We start from the raw sequence: 20293 nt of genomic DNA on the forward strand, positions 1-20293 counted from the left end.
GACTGGATTTGAATTGATTTGACTAAAACATGAGCCTCTGCTGGAAAACCATTCCAGGTTCATTTCCACATGAAAGTGATGTCAGAGAATGTCAAGAGCTGAGCTGTCAAAAAATAAATATATTCTGGTTTATTTAATGTTATTTAATTTAACGGACCAATCATTTGCCTTGAACGGAGCTGATATAAACTGAGCTGATTTGAATTTTTCATTTGAATTCACTACACGTGCAAAAACGTCACTTATAGACAGCTCCTTAACTTCCTGTCAGGTGTCCTTAAGGGAAAACTTAGACGATTTAAGGTAAATTAAAACCTCTTGAATGAAGTGAGTTGTTTTAGTGAGTTGTTTAAAACTGAAAATTTTAAATTTCAACACCATGAGGGGACATTAGCTGTCCCTGTGTCACAGTCACAGTCATGCAGAAGCACTTCTTTGTCCAGGTAAAGACTGTGCATATATAATTAAACCGACTTGAATTGGAAGGTTAAAACAATGTGACAGGCTTGAGGAAAAAAAAAGTGAACTCATCCTTTAAAAGAGAAGAAACTGTTTCCTCAGACTTTAAAGATCCTCAGTTGTAGGAGGACATTGGCAGGGATCAGTGTGGACACTTCAGAGTCTCACTCTGTCCACAAACTCAGCTGACGACCTCGACATCCTCATCCATCGCTGACAGATGTGAACACGACTCCCGACTCGGGCTGGACGCCGCTCTCAGGTTGATGGAGCCGTACAACTTGTTGGCCGCGTGTTTGGAGTAAGCGAACGCCTTCCTCCTCATCATCTCGCCCTGCCACATGGAGACCATGAGCAGCGTGGAGAGCAGCACGCCGCCCAGCGTCAGCAGGCACAGTCCCGCGATGACACAGCGGTCCAGGTGGGCGCCGACCCGGGCTTTCTCCCGCTCCAGGCGCTCCATCTCCCGCGCGGAGACGCTGTCCGGGTCGACGCGCACGTCCCGGGGCACCGTGTAGGAGATGGCCACCAGGGAGATGCCGGTGACCAGGCAGCTCACCGCGATGATGAAGCCGTAATCCGCGGACTTCTCCGAGCCGTCAGAGGAGAGGTCTTCATCGGAGAGCAAGAAAAGTTCCGGGATCTCCTCCTCCTCCTCCATCACCACCTCCTCATCCTCCTCCTCCTCCTCACTTTGGGAGCTCTGACTCGGTGTGCAGATTTGCGGATTTGTCTCTAAGAGCTGCACATCATCATCATCATCCCCATCTTCATCCTCCTCATCATCATCTCTGCAGCGCGTGAAACATGTTTCTGTTTCCTCCTGCATCCGCGCCGCGCTCCGCTGCGCTGTCCATGGTGCTGAACACTGCTCTCCTCCCTCTCCTCCTCCTCCTCCTCCTCCGCGGGGATGAAGCCACTTTCCTCCGGCGCTGATCTCCACCACACTCCGGGAGGCGTCCGGCTGATCAAAGTTAAACAGTTCCACCTCGGCCATCTGAGCACGGACTGGGTTTCCCCCCCAACGACGAGTCTAAAGCCCACATGCGTCCACTTCTGTCAGCAACACACACACACACAAAAAAACAACATTTAAACTTCAAATTAACGATTAAAGAGACTTTTAACCTTAAAAAAATGAACCCACCCTTATTTTTCCCTGTTTATTTTTTTTAAGTGAGCTCCAACTAAACACAATGTAACCTCCTCATTCGTTACATTTACACTTTTATCTTTATAAAACCCACGCGACGTTCTCTTGGATCTGATTCCACCTTTTAATAATAACATTAATAATAATGAAGAGCAGGAAACAACGGATGCATGCGGTGTAAATACCTGTGTCCGCGGCTGTGCCTCGACGTCGCATCGCCGCCTGCTGCTGCTGCTTCTGCTCCCTGTGGTCAATTAGAGAGGAAGGTCTGCGTGACCCCTCCCACGGACTGAGCTCCAGAAGCTCGTTACGAGGCTGCAGCTCCAGTGTTTCCCCGCCACATGCTCACACTCATCATCAGCAGCAGCAGCAGCATCAGCAGCAGAGGATGACGGCGCTGTGGTCACAACCACCACAAACCAGCACCTGATTAACAGACTGAGTCTTTTCACATCCCAGTAATAATCCATTCATTCATAATGATGAGGAACAACTTTCTTTTTTTTTTTTTTTAGGGTTGCCAGGTTTGTTGATTAAAAAAAAAAAGTTGCAGGAAGATTAAATTTCAATCCTAGAGGAAGGAAAATAAAAGTCCGAACCACATTTTTATGGCAGTTCATGCAGCTGTGAACCTCAGAACCTCTGCTCGTCCATGTGATGGAGACATTTTTCTAGATTTAAAACTTGTTTGTGTCGTTGGCACGAGATGGAAAACCAAATCCATGACTCTTTCTTTTTTAGATTTATCACAACAAATCAGTTGAGATGGAATATTTTTTTAAGTGGATGTTGAATTATTCTTCCTCTGGGAAATATATGAATATTGAACGTCTGAAGCATATTTCTTTGTCAGGCCATTTTCCTGTGTGTAAGAACACGAACGCACAAAATTAAGTGACAATGACAATGTTTTTCAATAGATTTAAAGCGTATTTGTGTTTTAAAGCCAGGGGCGTCACTGAAATCATTAGGGTTTATCATCTGCGCGTCAAGAATTTCAGAAACAAACACTAGGGGAACATGAATATTGAACATTTAAGTGACAATGAGATGTTTTTCTAGATTTGAAACCCGTTTGTGTCGTTGGCACGAGATAAAAGCCACTGAAATCATCAGGGTTTATCCTCTGGGTGTCAAGAATTATTTGAAAAGACTGAAACTAGAAGAGGACACAGACTCCTGAATCAAAGTTTTTCAGACACTTGTATATAAATATAAATATAATGTTGATCTCACACTGTGGTTTATCCTCTGGGGGAAAGGAATATCTGCACAAAATGTTTAATCCACATGTCAGATCACATTAAAGTATACTTAGATTTAAAAGCATTCGCACTGACGACAAATCAGTTGAGATAGAATCATTTTCTAAGTGGATGTTAAATTATTCTTCCTCTGGGAAACATGAACGTCAGAAACTATTTCAGAAACAAACAACAGGGGAACATGAATATTGAACGTTTGAAGAGAATGTCTTCTCTGTAAGAACACAAATGTCGCACAAAATCGCACAAAATAAAGTAAAAATTAGACATTTTTCTTGATTGTGTCGTTGATTGATTGTGTTTGCACGATATTGGAAACCAAGGCCATTAGGGTTCATCCTCTGGGTGCCAAGAATTTCACAAACTATGCTGAAATTGTAGAAACAAACAAGAAGGGAACACCGAACCCTGAAGTGCATTTTATGGAAATGCATTCAAACAGTTTTTGAGACACAAACAATAGAGGAAGTGATTTAAATCATTAGGATTCATCCTCTGGGTACAATGAATTCCAGAAACAATTTTAGAACAATAATTAAAGCTCTAAAAACAGCACAGTTGTTGTGAAGACTATGAGACATGTTTCCATATTTAGAACTTATTTGTGTTGGTGCCCTGAGACAAAACTCATTAGGGTTTATCCTCTGGGTGCCGAGAATTATTTGAAAAAAAAAAAAAAAACTATGCTGAAATTGTGGAAACAAAACAAACAAGAAGACCAATTTTTTTTAAGGAAATACATTCAAAACAGTTTCTGAGACACTGAAGTCTAATGTTGACCTCAACACATTGTTGTGGTTTATCCTCTGGAGAAATGAACATCTGCTTAAATGTTTAATCCATTATGTCAGACAATAAAGTTTATTTAGATTTAAAAAGCATTTGACAACAAATCAGTTCTTATAAGATCATGTATTTGTGAGTGGATGTTAACTTATTCCTCCTCTGGGGAACATGCACAAAATGAAGAGGCGGGCCATTCAATAAATGATGAGGTTTATCATCTGTGGAGACGTGAGGTCAGATTCATCCTCTGGGTTCAAAGACTCTCAGGAAAAAGTGGGAACAGGTTGTCAAGACATTTTCCTTGTAATGTCAAGCGATTCATCCTCTGGGAAACATGAACGTCCGAATAATCTCCAGCAAATATATCCAGGGTTCAACCTCTAGGTGCCATGAATTTCCAAAACAATGATGATGAAAAATGAAAAATGATGAGATTTATCATCATTCGGGTTCATCCTCTGGGTACAAAGAATCTCAGGAAAAAGTGGGAACAAGTTGTCGAGACATTTTGTCAAGCGATTCATCCTCTGGGAAACATGAACGTTTGAATAATCTTCAGCAATATTCCATTTCATATCTAGGGTTCAACCTCTGGGTGCCATGAATTTCCAAAACAATTTTGAAACAAACAATAAAGGAGCATGTCACTGTTGTCACCGGCAGCGAGGCATTTGATTATGAGGAAAACAAATCTATTCACCTTTAGTATTCGTCATGATTCATCCTCTGGGAAACAGGAACATCTCAAACGATTAAATCCTCAGGGAACCATGAATGTCTCAGCGAATCTCATTGATCCTGTGACAAGAACGGAAACCTGAATGTTTTCAATGTGGCCATTTTTGTAGTCCTTAGAGCTGACTCTACAGTCATTATAGGATTCATCCTCTGGGGGCCACGACATGGCAGCACAAGGTTTTTACAATGCATTTCCAGTCTTAAAATTAAAAGTATAATGACTACAAATAAACCCAAAGTATGAGTTTAAAGAGGTATTTTCTACAACCTGGCAACCAAACATTTCCCTCTCACTGAGGACTAGAACCATCAAATGCAGTCGTCATTAAAGATTTTTTAAATGTTATTTATTTATTTCTTATGAAAATCAGACTCACCGACTGTTTTCTCCACAAAAAGCACGACATCAGTTGATTTCTGTGAAACACAGAGGAAACAAACAATCAAACACACAACATGATTTATATTTCATTGATCACTGAGGCAGAGGCGGGAGGTCAGAGGTCAGAGGTCAGGCCAGATTGAGTTAAGATTCATGTCTGACTGGAACCTGTCTGTGTGTGTGTGTGTGTGTGTGTGTGTTTGTGTGTCATAAACACTGACCTTGTTAGGACCTGTAGTCCTCATGGAGCCCAAAACCTGGTCCTTGATGAGCCAGAACATCATTTCTGAGGACATTATCTGGTTATGGTTAAGTTTAGGGCCAAGTCTTTATTTAGTCCATCCAAACGAATGGAGGTCAATGAGGTGTCCTAAGAAGAATAGAGGAACAAACATGCACGTATACATACTTGTATTTATATCTTTGTGAGGCCCAAACAAATTTAAAGGGCCTTTTCAGTGTGAAGACCATGGTTTTAGGGTTAGGGTTATGTTAAGCGTTAAGATTAGGCAGTTAGGGAATAGGATAAGGAGCTAGGGGACATAATGTCTATGATGTGTCCTCACTAAGATATAAAACAAGTGTGTGTGTGCTTGGTATTCCTTATGTTGTGGGGACCAAAAAGTTAGGATTAGGTCAGTAGTAATTAAGGTTAAGGTTAGACTAAATCTCCAGGAAATTAATGTAAGTCAATGTAATGACCCCTGAAGTCATGGAAACCAGTGTGTATGTGTGTGTGTGCCTGATATTCCTTATCTTGTGGGGACCTAAATCTCTTTACAGTCACATTATGGGGCCTTGTCTTCCTTATGGAGACACAAATCAAGCCCCTATGATGTGAATGACTACATTAAGGTGAAGACATGTTTTTTTTGTTGTGTGTTTGTGTGTGTAACTGGTATTCCCGTTGTTGTGGGGACCTAAATCTGTTTACACAGTCACTTTACGGGTCCCTTTTGTGTGTGTGTGTGTGTGTGTGTGTGTGTGTGTGTGTGACAGTAAATGATTGTCCTCCGTGGTTGAAAAACAGCCTCATTAATCACTGCAGGATCCCTGTGTTTTCTGAGCGAAACGTCCAACTTCGTCATTTACAATAACACGTGTGGAAACAACGTGGCTGTGACCCAGAGAAAGAGAGAGAGAGTGAGCTCCCGCTTCATGCTCTGACAATGAGAATCCTGCAGAACGACGTACAGTCGACTGGCACCTGTTCAGAAAAACCAGCGAGCAGCTTTTCTGCTCAACCGTGTCAAATCCTGTTCAGGCCGAGCTGAGTGAGGAGCTCACGTCTCTCCAAACTGGCAGCTTTTCAGCAGCAGCAGCCAACAGAAATATCCCCGTCCTCTCTGCGATGTGTTCAGGCGTTCGTCTCGTTCACGCAAACAAAACTGTCATTTCACCTTAGCTACAAGATTAAAATGATGAAAGAGAGGGGAAAAAAACATTATAAATAATACTATATATAATGTCATCACAAGGTTGTTTTTTCCACTGTACATGACATCAGTATCATTTCACCATCTTCAACACTAAAATACTGTATATGTGTGTTTTATAAAGCAGCATTAAAAGAGGGAAACACTGCAAAAATCACAGAAATGTAGGACATTACAGTGAAGTTACTGTAAAAACTGCATCTTTACAAGAGGTAATTGCTAAATAAAATAAATATTTGACTTAAGTCACTGTAAAAAAAACAGAATTCATAGAAAAATATTGCCACACCACATACATCTGTAAAAATGCCTGTACATATATATATATATATATATACGTACAAATACACACACATATATGTACATAATATATACGTGTGTGTGTACTGTACTGTAAAAAAAAAAAACAGTATTCATAGTGGTAAAAATGGCAGAATTGCAGTAATATGTGTAAGTTGTATAAAAATGTATACAAAGAAAACATTGCTACACCATATAAATATATATATATATATAAAGTCTGTATATACATATATACATATTGTATATCTTTCTATATATACATATATATTAGAAATGATTACTAAATCACATAAATATTTTATAGAGGAAAATCCTGTCAATTTGTACTCGACACGTCAAAGATGAAATGTTATCAAAGAGTCTTGCAGATTCAAAAGGGGCGTGGCCACGACAACCACTTGAATTTTTGGCGAATTTAGACCAATCCCCCACGAAACAGGAAGTGCCCTTTAACTTCACCAAACATTTACCGATAAACTCGAAACTGCCAACAGGAAGTCGAACATCCCAAACAGGAAGCAGGACACAAAATACATACAATACATTTTTGGTGTTCATTGTTTTTATACCTTGTTTGTAACTTGTTTGTAATGCCCTGAAAGGACATTTACCATATAGTTACATAGTGAAGGAGACACTGTCAGCAGTGCCTTTGAGCAAAGAGCCAAAGAGCTGCAGCCTGTGAGCGGCTGACTGCTGAGTGTGCTGGTGTCACTGTGACGTGTTGTCGGGGGGGTTGAGTCCCTGCAGGCCGTAAACAGAAGATGAATGTGTCTGTAAGTGAAGTACGACTTTAAGTGCAGCTCTGCAGCAGCGACAGTAAAACTAACCACTGAGAGACGTGTAATGAGATGAGGGCCCGCAAATGTTCTGCTCCACCACAGAAAAACCACCACACTGTTCCCATGAGACACTCTCTCTCTCTCTCTCTCTCTTTTTTTCTGCTCCGTTGTTTATGATCTAAAGTGATTTGTCATTTCCTGCAGACGTGCTCTCGACCTGCGGGCCTGTTTTTATTTACGCCGTCCAAGCCGAGTGTGGCATTTTACTCTGACGGCTGTGCTGTGAAGCCACAAAACAAGTGCAGCTATGAATATGTGATGGGGGAAGAAGCAGCAGCAGCAGGAGCAGCAATGAGAGCAACAGCAGCAACAGCAACAAAAGCAGCAGCAGCAGCAACAACAGTGTCAAATCAATTCAGTGGAGATAATTAAAGAAAGGATCTGTTGTAAAACAAAATTCACATATCTGTACTTATTGTTATTTCTATTTCCATCATCTTTTACTTTTACTCCACCACATTCCCTCTAACTATATTTGTTACTCGTTACGACCAAATAAAATCAGAAGAAGAAGCGTTTTTCTAGAAAAAGACTTTTACTTAAGTAATATTATATAAAAAAAGTGACTTCAACTTCTGGGAACATGCTTGCACTTTTTCACTCAAGTTTCCCTTTAATGTACTTTATACCAGACTACATACAGTTGTGTGGTGAGTTGTTTTGTCTGGTGCTGCACAGGTTTGTCCGCCAGGTGGCAGTACAACTCTTCCTCTACACTTCTACCTCTCTCTGCCTCAGCCCGTTCAAGCAAACACACATTTAATCTTCTGATAATAATCATGTATTTGAGTGTAAATGTGAACACGGTAAGTGATTCTTGAACGAACGGGTTGCCAGACCACAATTTTAAATATCTCCAGAAACAGTTTACACACATATATATATATATGTATATATTATAATTGTAAAATATTTATCTAATTTTCTAGTCTGCAAACAAAAGAGTGATGTGTATTAATACACATTTTTAAGTGCTGTACATATATAAAAAAAACTGGCACTTTTAGAGGGCATACAGTGTACGTGAGCGCCCTCTGGTGGACACACTGTTCTACTGTATAAACCACATTGGATCAGAGTGGAGTTGACATATTTTGACTGGAGTGCGTAAAAAATAAATGATGTATTCCATTGTGGGGAGTATAAGTGAGGAAGAGGAGAGAATAAATCTGCCTCCTGTCTGACTTAACCCTTTAAGGTACTACTCAACCATTTGGTTGACCACACTCGAAGTCACTATTATCTCATTGAAAAATGCATCAAGCTGAACTCAACCTGAATGAGCCATCTCTATTGTTTTGTGTAGTTGTGCAATGCTACAAAAATCCACTAGCTGGCACTGTGTCTGTGAGCAGAATGCCTTTTAAGAGTTCCTTCAAACAGCAAGTGACACAGATAAAATTCGCTCATCCTTTGATGACGCATATCGGCGGCACTACATGTTATCATTTCAGAGGAGTTGTTAGTCACAAAATTATGTAATTCAACAAATATAAGTCTTATAAGGGTCAAAGATTCTTTTCAAAACATGCTCTACAAAACGGTTGAGTTGTCATTTTATGGTAAAGATAGAGAAGCGAGCTAATGTTGGTGAAATGAGGAAAAAAGGGTTAGTGTTGTTAAACTTGAGACTTGACTAAGACTCTAAGACTTAGACTTTGAGTGAAAATGACGTGAAATGACTGAAATTATGGAATGTTTACAACTTGTTTTTGAAACATTGGGTTTCTGCTTTTGCGTACAAACCTGGCAACCCGAGCAACGGCCAATGCCATGGCAACATTTCACATCCCTAAGTCAGTCAGTTGCTGTTTTAATCCAACTCTAGTTAATGCTTTTTTAGCCTAATATTTGAAATACACTTCCATGGTTTAATGCATTCATTTTATTGATGTTATTTATATCTCAGTCACACAGCTTCACAGCAGGATGTCCAGGGTCTAAGACTTGGACTGGATTTCACCATGGAACCACAGTGAATGACAGTGAAGAGTAAATTTAGAGTGAGAGGAAAAAAAAACATGTTGCAGTAAATAATCCACCGAGGCCTTGAGCTAAAAATTAAACGTCTTTCTCTCTGGTGACAGAAAAGGAGAAAACAGCGGGGGCTGATCGTTGTTACGTAAATCCCTGTCGTCCCGTTCCACCTGCTGCTCGGGAAGAACAGCTCGGAACTTTGTCTCAGTGAAACGGTCACATGATCGGAGGAGAGGAGAGGAGAGAGTTGGCGTGATCGTCACCGTCCTCGGCTCAGGCTACAGAACGGAGCACAGTTGGTGTGGAGGAGACTTCACCACCTCCACACTTTTGTTGTTATTGTTGTATCTGTAACTGCACACATTCATCCTCGGGTTGCTGGACAGAACGGCAGCGAAACACAGGTCACTGCACAGACTCTTTGTGCTTTTCATGCTGGCTCATGTGCAACTCCAAAATCTACTTTATCAATGTGTGGGTTTTAAACAAAGTAAAAAAAAAAATACTGCTAAATCACAGTAATATGCGACATAACTGTGAAATTTAAATAAACAGCTGAAAATGTACCACATAACTGTGAAAGCACATTAATATGCTGAAAATGTATCGCATTACTGTGAGAGCACAGTATCTAATGAAGGTTAATTGTTGTAAAGGTTATGCAGTTTTTGCCAAATTAAACTCCAATCAGTGACAAAATAGTTAATTTATGTCATTTTTAAACAGATATTTGGAAACAATACACTAAAACATTATATAACTCAAAATTATACTTAATGTCAAATGTTTTAATAGTGAGCTAAATGTCTAATTTAGCTAAACTAATTATACAATGGGCGTGGCAAGAGTGGGAGGTGGAGCCTATAGCTGATTTGCATATTGTCAAACATTTAACGTGAGTAAACATTTTGATACAGTTGTAGTCGGAAGAAGTAATGTTCGAATTGATCGGATTTCAAACTCGGACGACAAAATGGCTGCCACTCACGCGTACAAACACTGCAAATATTTACCGTTATAAAAAGACTTCAGTCGTATTTTTGTTTCACAGGAAATGAGTCGTACAAAGAGTACGGTTACATTGTTATACGTTAACATGTTTCTACGCTGAGGCGTCACTCCTTGTTTCCGACTTCCAACGTAAATGGAACGCACCATTTGACGTTGAAGTAGGTTTGGTCTAATTTGGACCGTTTGCAGATATTGCTGTAAATCAGGTAAACAAAGAAAGTGACGTAAAAAAGAAAAACTTAAACCGTTTTATTTTGTCGTCGTTGGAGATAAATTATCGGGAAAATGTCGCCGCTAAATTTACATTTACATTGCTGCAGTCTGTACATAGTGAAGCATGCGACTGATGTGCTTATGGATTGTATGGGATTTTACATTTTTTCGATATCCGATCCAGTGATTTCGACCAGTATCGGACCGATAATCACTGACTCCCATCCCTAATATTTATGATGCAAAATCTATATGAAAAACAAAGAACTTCATGTGTATAAAGTAATATGTATAATCCTGTTCATAATATCAAATGAACAGGAAGAGATACCAATCTTTTGTTCTCTGGTTGTGTGGACTGAGGCTCGATCATCTTCAGAAAACGTAATAATGTTCTGTAATCCCGCCCTCATGCGTAAAAGCGCGGCTCAAAAACCAAAACTCCCCGTGTCCGCGCGCACAGACTCACTGAGACTCTGACCACATCTCTGTCATGTCAGGCTGATCTGGAGCTGCAGCTTCTGCCGCGCGTAAAACCAAAACCCTTTTACGCAGCGGAGGCAGGACAACAATCTGCGGGTTAAACTCAGACTAAGATTAAAGATGGGGAACTTCACAGCAGCTCCTCAGCAGCTGAACCACACTTTAGGAGAGTGGACCGACTACAGCCTCCAGTACAAAGTGACCAGCAGTCTGCTGCTGCTGCTCATCTGCGTCCTCGGCATCGTGGGCAACGTGATGGTGATCCTCGTGGTTCTGACCACCAAACACATGCGGACTCCCACTAACTGCTACCTGGTGAGCCTGGCCGTGGCGGACCTGATGGTGCTCACGGCGGCGGGTCTGCCCACGATCACGGACAGCGTGTTCGGCTCGTGGGTGTTCGGACACTACGGCTGCCTGTGCATCACCTACTTCCAGTACCTGGGCATCAACGCGTCCTCGTGCTCCATCACCGCCTTCACCATAGAGCGCTACATCGCCATCTGTCACCCGATCAAAGCGCAGTTCCTCTGCACTTTGTCCAGAGCCAAGAAGATCATCCTGTTAGTGTGGGCTTTCACGTGTCTTTACTGCACGATGTGGTTCTACCTGTCGGACATCCAGGAGCTGGTGTACGACAACGTCACCATCACCACGTGCGGCTACCGGGTGCCCAGGAAGTTCTACCTGCCCATTTACTTCTTCGACTTCGGCGTGTTCTTCGTGCTGCCGCTGCTCCTCTCCGCGGTTCTCTACGGCCTCATCGCGCGCATCCTCTTCCTCAACCCGCTGCCCTCTGACCCCAAGGACAAGAAGAAGAACGGACAGTGCAGCGGCGGCGGCAACAACCACGCCAACAACAACCACCACACCAACAACAACCACAGCAAGAGCATCAGCTGCAAGAACACGCGCCACTCCAGCTCCACCGCAACATCCCGCAGACAGGTGCGTCACTTTGTCAAGTTTGTATCCTGTATAAGAACCACCTGAGAAATTACTGACCTCATCCTCCTCCTCTTAACAAACACACTGGTATAGAGAAATTACATTAAAATAATGATTATTATTTGAGTTTTTCTGGTGTAAAACAGTGGAACATGCACCACACTTTGAGAACCGTGGTTATAGAGAATAAACTTAGCTGTTATTGATGAGATAGAATATTACATTTCAGTGTTTTATCTAAAAAAAAGAGAGGGAAAATGAGTATAAGCAACAATATGGTAATTATTTTTGTAATAAAAATGTTAAAAAATATATTAATAACCAGTCAGATACAGACTATTGCCTGTGTTACTGTGCTGCACAGTGTTACCAAATACACTTGGACAAGTTTATCTTCAACAAACAAATGTGAAAACAATAGCATTAGTATATAAAAATAAAAAAAGTGTGTAATTTTACCTACCATAGCCATAAATATCTTCATCCGTTCCTTCAATTTCTGAAAAATAAACATGACTGCCATCTGTCACCAGGATTTCACACATTAAACAAACGATATGATTAACTTTAATAAACTGTTGCATATGTCACCTGAAAATGTGTTAAACACCGTTTCCACCAATGGTACGAGCAAAAATGCTTCTCACGGATTCATTCATTCATTCATTCATTCATTCATTCATTCATCGATTGGTCCTGAGAAAAAAAGGAAGACCATTAACGCTGGTGCTGTAATCATTTCTTCAGTTGATAACATTTCAAGCATTAAGGGGTTAAGGGAAGGGTTAAGGCTTTTCTTAGGCTCTTCAAATTAATGGAATTGTCCTATAAATAATAGTTGGGTGAACCTATGTGTGTGTGTGTGAAGTTGTATTCATGTCTTCATGAGGTCCTAAAAAACATTTGCGAGGACGTAGAGTTAGGATTAGAATTGGGGTTGGTTTATAGTTAAGGGTTAGGGTTAGCACTTAGTTGTGATGGTTAAGGTTATGGTAAGGGGCTAGGCAAAGCCTTAGGTTAATGTTGTGTCCTCACTAAGATACAAAAACAAGTCTCTCTCTCTCTGTGTGTGTGCTGTAAAGCCATTTGTGTTTCTTGTGAGACCCAAGACTTAGCGAGACCTCCAAATTCAAGATCATTCTTCAAGACCAAGATCAGGCTGGTTTTCCACTAACAGACAGTAGGGGGCAGTGGAGACAGCAAGACAAGACATTTTTACCATCACAATGACTCCATTCCATTCCATTTTCTACCGTTTTATCCTCCACATAAGGGTCACGGGGGGGCGCTGTGCCAATCTCAGCTGACATAGGGCGATAGAGGGGGTCAAACCCTGGACAGATCGCCAGTCAATCACAACCATCCTCTCACACTCTCACACCTATGGTCAAATGGGGAATAAAGTGGGAGGAAACCGGAGAACCATGAAGAAATGCTTTTGTTCCGACCGGTCGCGAACCCGGGTTAACCGCTACACCAACCGTGTGGCCCACAATGACTCGGGTACAAATCCTGCATAGTTCTGTGCATGCTAACTGGAACCCTCCTCATCATCTCCCTCTACAGGTGACTAAGATGCTGGCCGTGGTGGTGATCCTGTTCGCCGCTCTCTGGATGCCGTACCGCACTCTGGTGCTGGTCAACTCCTTCCTGGACCGGCCCTACCTGGACAACTGGTTCCTGCTCTTCTGCCGCATTTGCATCTACCTCAACAGCGCCATCAACCCGGTCATCTACAACGCCATGTCGCAGAAGTTCCGCGCCGCCTTCCGCAAGATCTGCCGCTGCCGCAGGAAGGGCTCCGACAAACCCGCCGCCTACAGCATGGCGCTCACCTACAGCGCCGTCAAGGAGACGTCCATGGTGGAGAGCACCGACCACTTCGCGACAGAGCTGGAGGAGCTCACCGTCACGGACGATCTGCTGCCCGACCAGAAAACGATGTTTCCCAATCCGTGTGTTTATAGTAAGGTGGATTTCAGTGAAGCCTGAGGTTCACTCGATGGGGTCCGAAGGTCAACTGAGGATTAAAGACCTGGAAAATATCACTTAATGGAGTCCGTTAAATGGGAATATTGTTTCTTGAGTGCCTGCTGAACTGCTGTAGCGAGAGATGTAAACACAGATTAGAGCCGATGATGCGTGATGAGAGCCTTTGAGGCACAAAGAGTGAGCCACAAACGGACCGATAAATGCTTTCTGCTCTTATCTTCCCTTGAAATATATACGAGTCGACCTCATAAAACTGCCAACGAGAACACGGATCTCACGTGTTCAGTCAAAATCCACACCAGCACGGACTCGTGGCGAGAGCTTCGAACAGCAGCGTGGTATCACTGACGGACAAAACATCAACATCAACACAAAGACATTTGCAGATTTGACGTTGGGTGAACATCAGTGATGTCTTAATGTTGAAGGACACAGCGTCCACGCGTCAATGTTGTTGTTTTTTTTTAGCTGTAATAAGCCTGATCTGTATTTCATCAATCCACGCTTTAGATTTGTTTGATAATCACGTCCAAATAAAACTTTACGAGTTGTGTAGCATTTCAAATTAAAGGTTTCTGCGAGTGACCGGTCAGTTTACGGTGCATCGTTTGATGAAATCGTTGTCACAGTTGAGGAGGAAGACGAGATTTTGAAAAATCACGGACCGAGCAGCTATTGCTTCTTTTGGCCAGAATTAGCGATGTTGAGCTAACGAGATTTTGAATTCACTTTAACCGAGAGAAAAAACGAGAAACAACAGCAGTCGGAGAAGACGTTTCATCTCGGACCAAAATGTCGACATGGAGAAGGCGATGACCAATCACATCGCACGACGGAAATGACGAAAGGTGTCCGTGAAATTTGAGGCTACACGAGAAGAAACAACCGTGTCGTATAATTATAAATAAATCCGGTTTTAGGCAGATTGGGTTGAGGCTCCTCCCACAAGACGAGCAACGGACAGAAGCAATCTCCGCCTATGTTGACCCACGCTTTTGGTGATGGTGGAGGAGGAGGAGGAGTCTTACCATTGGCTGTTTATTAGAACAGCCAATAGATCAGCCCTGTGATTGGTCAAAGTCCCTCTTGTCACAAGTCTGATCTCCACGATGATATAAACAGAATCTAAAGGAGGTGCAGGAGTCCACTTCCAAACTAGTCCAGCTTTAAGTCCCGGGTGAGTGATCTGACAACACTCCTGCACAAACAGCGAGTCAAATTGCTGAGGAAATATAATAAAGAAAAAGGGAAAAACCTTCACCCTTTGCACCGGTTTGCCGCCCGTCTCTCCTCCTCTCGCTCCATGAAAAGCGTGAATCGCACACACCTGAAACCTTCACTTCACAACACAGGCCTTATTTGTACCGTGAAGGACGTGGAAACAGCCTTGAGCACATTGTGGAAACCAAGCCCGTCTTCATCTTCATTTATGCTGAATATTTTCCATCCTAATTCTGTGGCATATTCTGGAAAAAAAAAAAAAAAAAAGCGGGGGTTTATAATTTTGTGAGTACTGATGAATTGTTGTCGTGTGATTGTATGTGTGTTTTTTTGGGTTTGTGTAACTGTTGTCAAGCATGTATTCTGATCAGGAAACTCATAAGGGATTGAGAGACGAGGATTCCAGTATGCAAAATGCATAACAAATACTTTTTCTTTTCTCTAGTTACCTGTTAAGAAGTGCGGAATATCAATGTGTTGTTTCAAGGTGAGACTGAGAGCGGGGGAATAAGATTTTCTGTCGCAGTGGCTGTTAAAAAAAAAAAAAAGAACACGAAGCTGTGGATGAAAAATGAGTCGAATCAGAAGAATTGAGAAATGTTTTAATGTAAATTGATTAATTAAGCAGATCCTACCTACCCACATCTGAGTAAATAAAATGGCGGAAATAAATCGATTATTAGTTGTATCGTACATAAAATATCAGAAAATTGCGTAAAAATATATATATTCCATGTTAGGGTTTTGTGGTTAGTGTCATCAATAATTGTGTAGTTTCTTAACGTATTAACATTCACTATAAATGAATCCCTGGTTTAATGTGTGTTGCACCTGTGGCCACACCCACTTGTGATGTCACCGTTTACAGACACACCTGCACCAATGCTGTTGCTCCTGTTCATAACCTTTACAGAAGCACAAATGAATGTATTCATCTTCATGAAATTTTAACGTGATAAACAACACTCTTGCAACTCAAAAACCCTTTAAAAAATAATGACATTGAATATGTTAATTATGGTAATTCTACAGTTTTGAGCAGCATTGGTCTTAAACACATGAGTATAGATTATATATAGTGTTACAGAGCTGCAGTATTGTGTGTGTAAAGCACTGCGAGTTCCACCGAAGCGTCAGTGTTTGTGATTCCAGGCCGAAGCAAAGTGAACTTATCGTTTTTGGCTCTTTGTGGTGCTTTCTGTCATTTTATCAGTGGCTGCTTCACAGCACAGTTTAACACACACACACACACACATACACACACGGGGGAAAAACAGTATAGTTGTGCAGCAGCAGAAGACGCAGCTTTCACTCAATAATAACAGGGTTTTCCATTCACTTCTGTATATGGAACATATCAAATAACAGCTGCAGTGTTTGTTTATCATGATTGTGCCAGTGCTGTTAATGCCTTGAGTATCAGTAGATGTATGCACTTGTGTATGTTCCCTGTGTATTCAAAGTGATTGTTATTATTATTGACGGCAATTATCAAGCTGAAAAGAAACAGTGTCTGTATATTTTTTATGCCATTCTTACTTTCACTGACACACAGGAAGACAATAGAGTAATGATTTTTCGCGATATGCTATTCTTTTTTAGAATTATGTGATCTTGTGAAGATGTTGATATATATAGTTGATTTGTATATTTTATCCCTTTTTTGTCCTAAATAAAGTTGCTTCTGGGAATTATTTTCTTTCTCTCTATATATTTCGGATAAAAAAAATAATATTGGATGCTTAGTCTTATGTCTGTAAACAACCCAAGATTCAAAGTTGCTGGCTAAACCTTATAGATAGTTATAGATAAACCTGTTTAAACCTATTTGATATAAAACGTATTAGACTCCTTTAAGTTTAAGGTAATCGCTTTGTTATAACCTCACTATAGCTGCTTAACGCATTGGGGCATTTAGCGGCTAGTGGCTAACTCTGTAAAACACGGTGCTGAGCAGCTAGCCAGCATTAGCTCCCTGCTCATTAGCACATGCTAACAGGCAGCTAGCTGAATCTATATGTCTTTTAAAAAAAATAGATTAAATTTCCGATTTATAATACCAACATTATAGTTAAGTAAAGTTTATAAATTTACCAGACCTGCTTTAAGGTAATTGCTGTTTCCTAAACGTCCTAGCTGCTTAAGACATAATTTGCGGCCAAATTAGCAGCTAGTGGCTAACTCTGTTCAACATGTGGTGCTGAGGAGCCAGCTGTTTCTTTTAGCTAGAAGCTCATGCTAACGAGAGCTAACTGGTGAAGCAAACACAAAGTTGAGCTCTATTGGCATTTGATGAGCCAGTTATTTTCCTTGGAAGTGACCAAAATGGAGCTAAAAGTAAAGGGAACGTAAACGAAATACATTTTGTACTTTTACTCCAAAACATTGGCTACTCGTTACTATCAAACAAAATCTATCTGAAGAAGTTTACTTCTAAATCATTTTATATCAGATATGACTTTTATTCAAGTATCTGTAAAACTGGCCATGATAAATACCGCATATGATAAATGGTTTAAAAATGAAACGACATAAGTGGAGAATGTGTATCAAAGCACATCTTTCCTCCCATCATTGCCCTATGATCACACGACATCTGTGTTCAAACATTGGATTTATAATAACACCATCATATCTACAGGACGCCGCTTTCTACAAATTGCCTGAGAGCAGTTTCAGTAAACTGTTAATTTACAGCCATCACAGGAAAAAAAACAAAACAACTAAAACCTGTGTGAGTGCAATTTCAAAAAGGCGTCATACAATTTCTCTAGAGTGAAAAAAAAAATTGTTCCTGACTCTTTCACAGATGCTGGTCTGCAGTCGGCTCAGGTCTCAGAGGTGAAAACGGCTATAAAACACTAGAGAGAGCAGACAGATGGTCCACAGAGACATTGAACTGTTTATATACCAGGATAAAATGGAGGTTTGTGATCACTGTGCCCCTGTGTCATTATCACTATCATTTACAAAGCAATATGTGCTGAGTGGCTCGTACGAAGGTGTAGACGAGTTTAATCTAAATTGACTCATTTTAAAAGGTCCAGTGTGTTCAAATCATAGGTGAATTGGCAGATATTGAGCGTCAAATAATGATAGTGATGTTTTGTTTGTTTGTTTTTGAATGTACGGTGTTTATTTCTGCTGTTTTTTCTTCTTTCACTCAAACAATATTAAGAGTTGAAGGTGTGATGGGTTAATAACTTGAAGCCCACACAACCTTCATCACCCTTAAAATATTTAGTGCACCACTCAGGGACACAAAAATCCATATAAGAGACTGCTGCCAAACGCTGTGATTGACATGTGATTTCAGGGATATGGCGAGAAGAAAACAGCAATCAGGTAGAAAAGAAAACTGATTAGTACTAAAAACGATGTTCTAGTATGACAGGATATAATTAAGAAAACATTTGAGGGATGCAGGCCTTGAATTAAACGAATCACATTAGTGAACCCGAACAGCTTTATCTGTGCTATAATATTAACTTGTCTGAATTCAGCTCAATCAAGTGTCAAAACAGACAAGGTGCAAATAAGGAGAGGCTGCGGCGAAGAGTAAAGTCGACAGAGTGAGATGCGGCAGCGAGGAGGAGGTGTGGTAGAGTCAGAGGAGAGGAAAATGAGGGAGGACGTGCAGCGAGAGGTGTGACCAGATAAGAAACTTTCTGCCTCATTAGCTATGAAATAATACAATAAAAAGGAGCTTGTTCCGCCATAATGGCACTGTAATGTTCGTCATGACACCGCGGACAGAGACAACAACAAAGACAAGGGTTGGTGTGATTACAGCTCTACTGCAACGAGGTCGCAGCTTGGGCTTTTAGGGGTAATTAGACACGGAAGGAAAACGCGGTGTGTGGAGAGACCGTGACGGAAAACTCGTCTCACATCACACATTTAAATGAAGTAAACCAAGTGGCCGTGCTACGTTACCTGGTTGCAATTTTATTGTCCTACTTGGCTTTTCATTTGCAGGTCTTTTATGACAAGAAGAAAAAAAACATTGAACATTAGGATTTTTCCTGCTAAAGATGCTCAACTTTAATATATCTTTATGATAATGTCAAAAAGAAGAGGGAGTCTAACCTGGAAATAGAAATCACCATAAATATCATCTCTAAAGTCTCTATAATTAACACTTTACTCAAAAGTAAGTCTATAAAAGACAGAATGTTATTTAATTGAAAGTCAGCTCACTGTCAAAGTGCATCAGGGCAAATGGATCATTTCCTGAATTTCAAAAATTCATTAAAATTATTTCTTAAGAAGTTTGCAAATATTTTCAACGAATCCTTGTTCAGGGCGATGCAGACTATTATGATGATAAATTTCAAGTCATTCCGAGATACTTTTTGTTTTTGAGAAGAAAGTCAGTTCACTGTCAAAGTGCATCAGGGCAAATGGATCATTTCCTGAATTGCAAAAAATTCCTTAAAATTATTCCTTAAGAGGTTTGCAAATATTTTCAATTTTTTGTTTTTGAGACCAAAGTCAGTTCATATAAATATATAAATATCATCTCTAAAGTTCAATTATCAACAGTTTATGGTCCGAGGGTGAATGTGTCCAGCTACGAGCTACTCTAACACCTCATGGCAGTCACTTTATAATTACAGGACAGATATAACAGCAGTGTATAAAGTGTCTCATTAAAGCCGCGACAACAACGTGCACATGCAACGCAGTCACGTTTCCTAACCCGTGTGGAAAGACGACCGCACGTGCACGGTGACGTCCACGCCGAATCGTCCACCGATCGCATCAGCGAGCTCCATTCACCACAGAAGAATGTGCAATCAGCCGGGTTACAATTGAGCCACAGTGTGATTGTCTGACAGAATGAATATGTGAGTTTGTTTACTTTAATTGTTCAATCTTTTTTTTTTTTTTTTTTTTTCAAGGTGCCAATTACAGCAGCAGCTTCACTCAGGGGAGCAGATTCAGTTTTCTTCAATAGAAAGATGAAAGTGTCACCTTTTGCACTTATATATAACAGGGGTAGGGTTTTAAGGGTTGTATAACACTTTATTAATTTAAGATAGACCAATAATTACACGGTCCAGTGTTCCCACACCTTGGTC

The 20293-nt window shown here is 40.8% G+C and overlaps 2 protein-coding genes across 2 annotated transcripts; one reads left to right on the plus strand and one right to left on the minus strand.

Annotated features, from left to right (window-relative positions):
• Nucleotides 1–640: 640 nt before the first annotated feature.
• LOC310935628 (transmembrane protein 74) lies at nucleotides 641–1456 on the minus strand (the record flags this gene model as incomplete). The annotated part of the gene is made up of 1 exon (XM_083899561.1): nucleotides 641–1456. One exon carries the CDS (start codon nucleotides 1454–1456, stop codon nucleotides 641–643), a length of 816 nt encoding a protein of 271 aa, XP_083755687.1.
• A 9712-nt stretch (nucleotides 1457–11168) lies between these two features.
• On the plus strand, nucleotides 11169–13988 carry trhrb (thyrotropin-releasing hormone receptor b; the record flags this gene model as incomplete). The annotated part of the gene is made up of 2 exons (XM_083900307.1): nucleotides 11169–11996; nucleotides 13563–13988. 2 exons carry the CDS (start codon nucleotides 11169–11171, stop codon nucleotides 13986–13988), a joined length of 1254 nt encoding a protein of 417 aa, XP_083756433.1.
• Nucleotides 13989–20293: the final 6305 nt, after the last annotated feature.

This window comes from Microchirus variegatus, assembly GCF_963457635.1.
Source record: "Microchirus variegatus genome assembly, chromosome: 13".
Classification (NCBI taxonomy): Eukaryota; Metazoa; Chordata; class Actinopteri; order Pleuronectiformes; family Soleidae; genus Microchirus; species Microchirus variegatus.